This window comes from Lampetra fluviatilis, chromosome 5 (assembly GCF_964198595.1).
Source record: "Lampetra fluviatilis chromosome 5, kcLamFluv1.1, whole genome shotgun sequence".
NCBI lineage: Eukaryota > Metazoa > Chordata > Hyperoartia > Petromyzontiformes > Petromyzontidae > Lampetra > Lampetra fluviatilis.
The window spans coordinates 22,610,933-22,622,502 of record NC_136279.1 but is presented as its reverse complement, the minus strand read 5'-3'; the positions used below and the strand labels follow the sequence as shown (position 1 = coordinate 22,622,502).

Below are 11,570 nucleotides of genomic sequence, written 5' to 3'. Positions count from 1 at the left end.
TGATGTGAGATTACATTTTATTTCAGTGATATTTGTGAAGCAATGACGGTTACTGTAAATTAGTATTCATCCTGTGCCATTATTAAAACACAAAACATACATCAGACGACTTTCACTGGCAGTACTTATGCACTTTCTTTGTTCTGACATCCCAGAAAGATTGGGGTTCAGCAAGTTATACAAATCAAAAATAAAAGTTGTTTTTAGGTTAAAACCATTTGTTTAACTCTCATAAGTTTGCGTAATCATTATTCCTAATTATTTGTAAATTAAAAAAACATATATTCGAATGTAAATTTAACATGTTACATTTTGATTCGAACATATAGAAATTGAGAGCGTTTGTGTGAATTTAGAACCGTTGGTTTGAACACATTTGATACTAGTTTGACAAATTTAACATTTGCTGAACCAATTTTTCTTGGAATTATCTAGTAAACCTGTCACATATTCCTTCTTAATTAAATGTTACACAAGTTCGAAATGCTACAAACAAAAAAAGCTTTCCACAGCAAGCAAAAAAAACCCATTGTTCTGCCACCATCTCATCAAATGAGCGTGCACATTGTCTCTTCACATTGATCGTTAACTTGATAGGAGAAAATGTGAGATTTGTACTTAAATTAGGAAAATTAAATAAGGCTTTTGGTTCCAGCAATTTTGTTCATAAAACAAAATCCACTAATTGCATTATTGCCTTACTTATTCTAATCCAGGCACATAAAACGTATAGGCAGATTACAGTGTGCATTATGATGTTAAGACGTTCATGACATTCTGATAATCCTTTGAAGTGACACTTAACCTTTGGACTGCAAATATTTTAAGGTCCTCCCATACAACCTGAAGTGCTCTTTAGCAACATTAGAGCTGTTAAGCAAAAGACTAAAAAGAGTCAATTGACACATGCAAGTATACACCAGAGTAAACTAAACAGGTTTTCATTATGCAATTATTTACATTACCATCCCCAAAACTGTTGTATTGATTGCAGTCTAAAGGTTAATTGATTACTAAAGCAAAAACTGTCATCTAAAAAAAGACCAATGTTTTTATCACCCGAAATTGTATAAGTAAATAAAAAAAGCTTGACCGAACAAAACCTCTGCACATATGAATACGTCGGCTAAAACTAACGAGCCCGTCCGTGGGGTAAGGGAGCATTCAGGTGATTAGGCGGATGGTTCCCCCTGCGTCTTCGCTGCGCCGTTCGTCTCGCCCAGAAGATTCAGGATAAGCTCGTGCAAACGGCCGCAGAGATTCTCATAGCCGCCCGTCGTCAGATGCAAAAAGTCGTACATGTCGCTGCGCCCAATGGTGCCATCCGAGTGAACGAAGCCATAGTTGTCGTCGAGGAAGTGGGCCCGGGGCGGCTTCACGTCGTTGGCGGGCACGAGTGCTTTTGCCACGAGCTCGTTGACGCGCAGGTTTTTTTCTCGAAGTGGGTTTGGATCCCGCCCACGAGGTAGCAAGCCCTGTCAAATTGTGGAACACAAGTGTGACCAATATACCCAATCAATTAGTGGCATTGACGATCATACAATGACTGTGCTACGAAGGGTCATTTCCCCGGAACGTCACCAATTCTATATTTTTAAAACCAGTATTACTGACAATGTGTTGTATATTTTTGTTATAGTTGCTTGTGCACTACTACTAATGCAGTGAGGTTTTTTTTCTTTCAAATTCAGCAGCCTCATCAAACGATAGATAGCAGCAGGGTTTTTTTAACTGACAGACCAAGGGCCTCATCGGGCACGTGAAGGCCCTTGGAGTGGCCTGCTGAGCTATGACTCGCCGAGAGATATGGCTCACCGAGATATTAGAATGATGAAAAAAAGACAAACGAGAGACAGAGATGAGAGACAAATGTGAGATAAAAACCAGATAAGAAACCCGAAGATATGAGGTACAAATCAGTGGTCACATGTAGAGATGCTATGACGTCATGTATGCAAAGTGTCCTCAATCCTGTTGGTCCTCAGCACGCAATTTTTAACAAGTGGCCAGTCAGAAAATCTAGCTGAAAATCCCTGTAAACAGAGTAATTAGCATGTTTTCTTTTTTACAGAATGCATTCATACTACTAGAAGTGAAATATGGCCAAATGTAGTTTTGAGTATTAAAGCTATGTCACCATAACAAGATGCGTCTCTTACCAAAACTACAACAGCAGCCTGGGGGTGTTTTTCATTTATGTATGTCACGATCGCTAAAATCCCTTCAGAAATCTCTTCCGGTGTATGCTTGTGGTTGTTGGTGCCAACCCAAACCACAATAACCTGCGTGTGTGTGAACAAAAAGTCAAGTTGAAAACGAATCAGACACCAACATTGCAGACACAAACACAAAAGTTTATAAAATCAAACGTGTAAATGTCAATTCTCATATTTAATACATCAGACAATAACATGCAATTAAAAGCTAATCTATAAAACATTCGATTGCCAGTTATATTTTAAATATTTGAATGGGGGGGTGTTATGAGCACATTTAATCCACAGCGGTAAACAGATTATAATCAATCAGGGCCTTGCATGACTTTAAATTTTTTTTTAAATAATATCGTTGCATTTTTCTGAGACAACGGTACCTTGGGGTCGATGTTTTCTAGCTCTCCATTCTGGAGCCTCCATAGCACATGCTGGGTCTCATCCCCACCTATTCCAAAATTTAGTGCATGCAGGGGGGAAAACAGCCTCTTCCAGATCTGGGAAACATGGCATTGCAAGAAACAGTAATATTATTTAAAAATGGAATAACAATACAAGTGTCAAAAGGTTAGTGAGCATGTTTAATGTTACAATCGTGTTCACATATATATTCACAACCATTCAAATTAAAATCAGATGTATTGGGATGGTAACCTCATATTGTCCAAGAAGCTGAACCATGGAGTCACCCACAAAGAGGATTTCGGGCTCCTTGCTCTTGCACTCGATCACGTAGGACTCGTGCTGAAACGAAAAACATTAGTTAACAGCCTTGCCTATGAGCCATGAACAGGAGGTGTCATGTTGTTCAGTGGCAGCTCCTGCAAAATCTCTCAGGGGGGGCAAATGTCTGGATGATTGATAAGGATAAGGTCCACCCATGCAATGGATAAATTAACAGCTTAAGCATGTAAAGGCAACTTCACTTCTTTAATATTAATGAAAAATAAAGTGACTCTTACAATACATCTTGTTTGTTTCTATACTCACTATTAAAACAAACCACTCAAGTTTATTTTATTAAAGATTCCACTAGGTGGCGACAAATTATATTGTTGGATGAAACGTGCTTACGTATGATGACGTAAGCACGTATGATGACGTAAGCACGTTAGGGCGAGCCCTCCCGGAAGCCATAGAGAATGCATTGCAGCGCCCCCGTTCGAAAAAAAAAATCTTTGAATGTAAGTCTATGGGACCACTCGGGGCGATTCTCAGCTGGAGGGAAATCGCCCAAAAAGAGGCGGTACTCCACAGAACGTAGCATGACGCTGATTGGACTATATCCAGAGGCACAGTGACGGCTAGCGTGACTCTGTGGTTGAATGACATTGGTGGTGAGTCGCCCAATCGCCCTAATGAAGAAACCGCCCCTGATGTAGTTGCTCACTTAGAGATAATTCATGGGGGTGGCCGGGTGACTCAGGGGTCGGAACAATGTGACAGCACCTTAAAGATCCTTGGTTGAAAATTAGGGAGACATCTGTAGTTAAACTGGGGGTTCTTAAAAGTAGTGCATTTATGGTCTCGGCACAGTAACAATGACTGCACGCAAAACTGTGATGTAAAAAAGCCATTTCATTGCAGCTCTGAGGTTGAAACATGCAAATGTTTCTGACATACAATGAACAATATTTGTGGGGCATCAAAAGGTATGGCATCTAGTGTCGATAGATAGGTACTACAGTTACTTCAGAATGAGTTATCTGATTGTCATCTTCCGGGGCTTCTCTCTGACACGTAGTGATATACACTGCTAGCTGCAGAGCTTGAAAATTTGATTTATTTAGTTCACAATGATGTGGACAGCACAATTTTAGCCAATCTAAGTATTAACCGCAAATTATATTCAAACTTGCACGCATCACTGAATGTTTTACACGGCCCTAAACAACTTGGCTCATTATAAAACTTTAGTTGGCTGCAAGTCAATTGGAGTTGGGCCAACTCTTACAGTGGGACCTTTGAAATTGCGATTCGTATTAAATTGCATTATTCATGCTCCTGCTTGAAAAGAAGACTGATTACAAGAGTGAATTTAAAGATGACCTGGTCACAACAGAATCACACTTACTGTATATACTTCAACAATTTAAAATGATTGACAAGTCATTTACTGTACAATATTTCATTGAACATTTCACAAACATACATTATACATTGCATTTAATAGCCCATAATCGTTTTAAACATCAACACCTCTCATTTAGATTTTTATGAGTCACGAACCATTGGCATTCCATTGGTTTCTCATGTTAATAAAGCCTCTGATCAAATCACCAGAAATGCTCTCAATCTCATCAGATCTTGGAAGCTGAAGAAGCCTTAGCCTGGAAACTTTGGAAGGGTGACCACCATGCATAACATAGGTTGTCATATCGCTGTGTGGTTTAGGTGGTGGGCAGTCGAGGGCAGTCCAGCTGAAGCCATTGTTGCACTGAACTTCTATGCTCCAGCATCAAGGTTTTCTCTCCACTTTCAACCAGCACTAACCAGAGGTGATGTAAGCAAAACATACGTCTCGTCTTTGTATCACTTAAAACTCTACAGGAATCCAAAATGTACAACAACTGCTTTTACTTCAAAATAATAATCGAAAATAGCAATTAAAAGCTTTGATGATATAACCACTGCAATCTGATTGAAGAACCATATTCGTCAGCTCTGCTTTTGGGTTTGGCCAATTTTTTTTAAACTGTCGCAATGAATCAAGAGCCCCACTGGAGCCGTGCTTTGTGGTGGAGTGCCCTCGACTGGTGATTTGTATTCGGGACAGAGAGGCGGATGCGACCACCACCCGCTTTTACAATGGACATCCAGCGACGGTCGCCTTGTGTGTCGGTGATCGGCTGGGGATCAGTCGCCTTTGCCCCCGTGCACTGCTCCATGTCTCGTGGTGCCTGGTGTGTTCTCAGTGCCGCCTCTGAAAGGGGGGGAGGGAGCAAAACGAACCTCAATTAAGCCTCGAACGTAACGAGGGCATGACAAAACGTCCAGCGATTAATGCTGCTCCGTCAAAAAGCAGCAATCTTTCATGAAAATTAATGGTGGCTGAATAATTCATGCTGTTACAGTCAGCGATGCATTACAATGCATTGGAAATGCGGTATTGAAATCTCTCAATTTTTATACTGAAAGCCCATAGAACACTAAAGTGTACTTTTCCACTTGGTTTCAATTAGTGTGGGGGGGATATTCGAGTTTTTTATGCCGTCACACGCGTCATTTTTACCGCAATGCATCGGATTGATGCTTGCATACTGTTATAAATAATGCATTAAAAACTCATCTGCATAATTGTCATTCGCATGTAATAGAAATAAAATCATACATACAGTTACTGGGATGGGCCAACGATGAAGGAATTGAAGAACGGAAAAAGTTATTTGTATTTGAGTTTGATGATTACTGCCAAAGCAGTCTTTATTATTTTTAACACATGGGACCAAATACGAATGAATAATTTGCAGCACTCTGCAGTGAATCAACTTGTACAGTAATGCAATTGAATTACAGTGAATTCAAAGTAAAACAAATTACCATGGCAAAATGAGAGAAACCTCGAAGTGGGCCGACTGATCAGCAGTGAAGAAATCCTTTGCTTAAACAATGCCATTAAACCCCACTAATCGCCTTATGGACAGTCCAATTAGATCCGACGGGTGGCATTAACACAGGGCAAACATCTTTCTATTTAAAGCTTTCCTGACTGCAGGGATTCATATTCATGGTTCTTTCGGTAAAGTCACGTAGAAGGGAAATTATAAAATCATAAAAATAAAACAATAACATTCTCACGACGTTTCGATTGCAACACAAGCAATGATCATCACCTGACGTTACCGAAAGAACCAAAAATATAAACATCATCTTGTTTCGGGCCGCTGCCACGCTCGTTACACGTGGACTGCTCACTGCGGACTTCACTTCCAGATCCTGTCGATCCACTGCTGGATGAAAACTTCTTTCTCTACGCAGTTGTAAGTCACAGGGGGTGGGGGGTGTTGTTTGTTTTACCATACTTCACCACCATGGGTTAGAGAGCGCGGGCTGGTGAAGTGGCACGTTCACACATCACTGACGTTAGCCGTGACCGGGAATCCAACTTAGTGGGGGTGTTTGTGCCTCGGTACGTGTAGCGCAGTGCGTTTTTGCCACCTACTGTTATTATTAAGTAACTGTGTTTCTATCCGTGGCTTAACTCAATCGCAAACCTTACCTTTCACACCACCTCAGGCGTGTTTGAAGCGAGTGTCACGGATAGCCACAGCACATACCCCCCGGTGACGTCCACAGTACTAAATGTACGCAACAACGTGATGATGGCAACTTAATTAGAGTCGTTTTTTGTCAACGTAGCCGTCACATAACGACTTCATGTGCGTGTGTGAAGGGCGGCAACCCGGAACATCATCGCCACCACCACCACCGCACCCACCCCTCGGTCACTCCCCTCACCACGGCAATACCCTCACGCCTCGCGCGTTATTGCCACTCGCACGCAAAAACAACAACACTAACACAACAATGCGTAACAATGGCCGGTGGTTCGTTTACAAAAAAAAATCCCATTTTAAATGTTCACCCTTAAAAAGAAAAACCCACCCCCACACAAACCCCATAAAGGGAAGAAGTCGCCCGCCTCGAGCCATCTTGCGGCGCCGTGTCACCAAATCCCAACCACCATTCATTTACTCAACCAAAGCCATCTCTCTCACCGTGGAAAAATCCCTCCTCGCTGTGCACAGAACGACGACCTGGGATGAGGGTAGAGGGAGGGGTTGCTTCGGTATCGCCGACGACGATGTGACGAGCAGCAGCGGCAGTAGTTAAGCCACGACGAGAAGAAGTTACGAAAGCGCCGACGGAGCCGCGCTAGGCCGAGCGACCCACTCCTCCTCCTCGTCGGACTGCGGACGCGAGCAGCATCGGCAAGGCGAGGGGGGGGGGAAACCCGTTTACATTTCCCAGCGCGGACACGGCCGCCCCTCTCCGGCGAACCAATCGCGCGGTCGCATATATGCGGCGCGGGCCAATCGCGAGCGCGAGGGGAAGCCTATCCGCGTTGGGAAATGTAGAGCCGCATTCTCACCCCCACCCACCGGTAATGACCACACTGGGGGAGAGGGAGAGGGGGAAGAGGGGAGGTGGGGGGTGGAGGGAGATGGGGGTAGAGGGGGGAGCTGGAGGGAGATGGGGGTTGGGGGGTGTGGAAGATGTAGGGAGATGGGAGAGAGGGGAGGTTGGGGGGAGGTTCGGAGGGGAGATGAGGGGAGGTGTGAAGTGGGGGGGGGGGGGAGCTGGGGTTGGAGGGGGGAGCTGGAGGGAGATGGGGGTTGGGGGGGTAGAGGGGAGATGGGGGTGGAAAGATGGGAGAGTGGAGATGGAGGGGAGAAAGGAGGTTTGGGGGAGATGGAGGGGGGAGATGGGAGAGAGGGGAGGGAGGGGGTTGGGGGGAGCCTATTGGCCAAAGGCGATTTTTTTTCTTTTCCATTGAATCAATCCCATTTGTCAATAACAGTTTTATAAAAAAAAAATAACTGTATAACAGGCGACGTTTCGGGCAATGGCCCTTCCCAGTTACACGAGAGGTCCGGGAGACAGCTTGGATGATGAGCTGGAGACTGTGGCCTCATAAGAATTACATTTTAATCGTTTCTGATTAAATGTTTGAATTGGCATATGAAGCTACCTATTCGTAGCTATTGAGTAAGATAGTCTTCAGGAATACAAATGATGGGCTCATTATACATTTGTAAAAGAAAACTAAAAACGCGAAAATTGTCCTACGGGGAAATATGATCTTATAATGCACATTGATATCGAGGTCACCTTAATTAACGCCGTCCGTCTCTTATAAACATTTATTACACGTGGCCAGTAACACGGGTAAACTGCATGACGTGACTGCAAGTTGCCTGCAGATATAACACCGGCAAAGCCACGCTATGTGTCAACTCCTCGCAGTGTGTTAAGTGGGCGGTCATCTCAGCTGGGGGTTAAGTTCATTCGGTGTACAGGTGTAGAGGTGTAATTGTGTATGGGAGCGGATGGCCAACAAACACAATGGGCGTGGTTAGGGCCGTACACATAGGAGGTGCTCACACCGACGTCCGCACCTGCATCCCCCACGGGCCCCTCCCGGGGGCCGAGTACTATAAAAGGTGGTGAGCCGGAGGGCTCGAGGTCGGGGGTATCAGCTTTAACCAGCGAAGACGGAAGACCAGCTAGCATAGGCCCCGGAGCTCCCCTGGCTCGCTGTCCTTATCAGGGCCGACCAGGGCAAGCCGGTGGCGTGGCCCCGAGAGCCCAGACTGACGAGCCGGTCTGGAGACTCAGGGTGCCGGGATCCCAGCTTGACCAGGGCTGGGATAGGTAGCCTCCCCTTGCTCCATAGTGGAGGACTTGGGCGTAGGTTAGCGGGGTTAGAAGTTGTGTATCCCTGTAGCCAAGTGAAGGGGACGATACCCCCTTAAGTATTGTGTGTACCCATTACTGTGCACAAGTTGGTGTCAATAAATAAGTGTGCCTCCGACCCTGTCGTCAAGCCTCCTGATACTTACTACATCTGGGGTCAGAAGTAAAACGTTCAACGATGGACACACGAGGGACGACACGTACCAGGGAGTCGGAGATGGAGGACACCGCGGCCGAATCTCCACCAGAGATGGCCGAGGTCGGATCGGAGCAGCCGGGGCCGAGTACACCCGCGCTGCTACGACAGGAAGGGGGGGATGCGTCGGCCGAGAGACTTCGGCTGGCTCACTCCCGCCTGGCGGAGCTGCTCTACGCTGCGGCCGCCGCGTTGGAAGAGATCACGCGGCTGGGGGCTGGAGGGGCTGCGCGGGACGACGACAGCAGCCGACGCGCAGCGACATTTCCCGCCACCCCGACGCGGCTCGCGGTTAAATTTCCCGCCATCACTACAGTGCGGGCAGAGGGCGGGGCCGGCCCGCGTCAGGTGACTGCTGAGGGCCAAGCACAAGCCGTGACATCATCAGCACCGGCCAGCGCGTCAACATCAGAGCGACCGGCGATGCCATGCTCGCAGCCCGCCCACACTGTAACATCTGCTGGGAGCGACGGAGCGCGATCCGCAGCCACGGACGTCGCGTTACAGCAGCGACTGCCGCCTCTCAAAGAATTCGTGGGCGCGGACGGAGACTGGGGCGGCTTCAAAAGGCGGTTCATCGCTCATCAAGAGATGGCGAACTGGACGGACGCCGAGGCACTACGCGCGCTGCCGGCGATGCTGGACAACGACGCCCTGGCTACCCTCACCTCGGCGCCTATGGAAAAGCGCGCCACGCTGCACTTGGCGCTGCAGCTGCTGTCAGCCGTCTATGGGCCGCCTTCGGACTGCAGGCAGCTGTTCCACGATCGGCATCGGGGCGCCAACGAATCGCCCCTGGCCTTCCGGACGGCTCTCCTGGCCCTGGCAAAGGCAGCTTTTCCGCGGATGGACGAGGAGGGAGTGGACGCCATGGTGGCTGAAAAGCTGCTGCTACTCGCTGATGAGCTGGACGTCGCCGTCTTGGCTCAAGACGACGCAGAGATGTCGTCCCTGCTGGTCGCGCGCCACATCCACGGGGGCTTGCGGTCCCTGCGTCGCAAGGCCGCCAAGGGGGTGGCCGGCCATGCCATGGCGGCCACCACCCTCCCATCGGAGGAGGTCTGCGGGGTGGAGCGGCGGGGGGAATGGAGATCGGCGGCACCACAGGCTCGGAATGGACCAAGCCGCCAGGAGCAGCCCAGGCCATCTGGGGCGCTCACACGCTGCTACAACTGTGGCCTGCAAGGCCACGTTGCTTCAGGATGCCGGGCTCCCCGTCAGCGCGGGGCGACACCTCGTCAGGACGCCGCGCTGTCTCCACCCAAGCTCCAGCAGAGAAATACGGCGAGTCGTGGCACCTCACGTTTGGCCCATGCACACATCCGACACACACTCACGCGCTCAACTGAACAGGGCTCGAAAATCGCCGGCCGTTGCGCCCGTTTGTTCTGAAATGCGGCGAGCGCTCCAACCGGGTCAGTGGTCGGAGCTCGCCCATCGTGTCGTTGCAGCGTCGGCGGGATCGTCGGTTGTGGTCGGTCATATTGATGGGGTAGAGGTGCGGATTTTAATTGACACAGGGGCATCGGCGACCATTATATCTGATTTGATTTATAACATCCTTCCCGTTCAAAGTCGTCCCTTGCTCCCCGTTGACATGCCATGCTATGCTGCTAACGGGGGCTCGCTGGGCATTATTGGGCAAATCCGCGCCAAAATTTGCATTGGAGACATTAAATTATCCGGGCCTGTTTTGGTTTCCTCCTCACTCGCGGTTCCGTGCCTGTTGGGGACGGATTTCTTGGCCAAAATGCCCATTCGTATCTTGATTGACCAGGGGTGCATCGAGCTCCCGTCGGGCCGACGTGTTACATTTTTGTCTTCCCCCACCACGGAGCGTCGGGCGTTTGCCACCGTGCAGGCGCTCGTGACAAAAACTGTGCGCGTACCCCCGGGGGCGTAGATGCTCGTCCCTCTTAGGTTGCGTCGGCCGTTTGCTGAAGGGGTTGCGGATCGGGGGGTCTTGTTGGGACCATCTCGGGCCGGGGTCAATGGACCCGATTTGCTAGCGGCTCAGACCATGGTGAAAGGGGATGGGGACCCCTTCATTGCAGTCCTTAATGTAGGATCGCGAACGGCCGTGGTTCCTCAAGGGACCGTGCTTGCACACGCAACGCCGGTACCCTATGAGGAACCACTCGTGGGTCAGGTAAGCACCGATCCTCCGTCGCGACCGCATTCGGACTGTGATGACGGATGGCTGGATGCGCTTTGCGCGGGATCAGTGGACCTGTCCGACTCGCAGCGTGCGCAGCTGCGAGTTCTCCTGAACGAATTTGCCGACGTTTTTAGTCAACACAAATTTGATATTGGTTGTACTAAATTGCTGCGACACCATATTGACACGGGTGACAGCGCGCCAATCCGCCAAAATCCCTTTCGGTTGAGTCCCGCCGAAAAGGATCATGTCAAATCGGCTGTTGATGACATGCTAGCCGCCGATATCATTTCCCCTTCCAACAGCCCGTGGGGCGCGCCGATCGTTTTGGTGAAAAAACACGATGGCTCACTGCGGTTTTGTGTCGACTTTCGGCGATTGAACAAAATTTCTGTGGCAGATGCGTACCCGCTTCCTCGAATGGATGAGTCGCTCGATGCCTTGGCGGGGGCGCAATTCTTTTCCACCCTCGATTTACTATCTGGATTCTGGCAGCTTCCTCTGGATGACGAATCAAAACCTAGTACTGCTTTTCGTACACCGCAAGGTCTCTTCCAATTTAACCGCTTGCCGATGGGCTTACATT

General features: G+C 48.4%; 1 protein-coding gene across 1 annotated transcript; it reads right to left on the bottom strand.

Moving 5' to 3' along the window:
* Positions 1-7,169, bottom strand: LOC144932764 (platelet-activating factor acetylhydrolase IB subunit alpha1-like). Its single transcript, XM_078857192.1, has 6 exons — positions 6,932-7,169; positions 5,021-5,136; positions 2,868-2,957; positions 2,594-2,710; positions 2,160-2,282; positions 1-1,475 (listed from the first exon to the last, which is right to left on the bottom strand). The coding sequence occupies exons 2-6, from the start codon at positions 5,099-5,101 to the stop codon at positions 1,173-1,175; spliced, it is 714 nt and encodes a 237-aa protein (XP_078713318.1). The 5' UTR covers positions 5,102-5,136; positions 6,932-7,169; the 3' UTR covers positions 1-1,172.
* Positions 7,170-11,570: the final 4,401 nt, after the last annotated feature.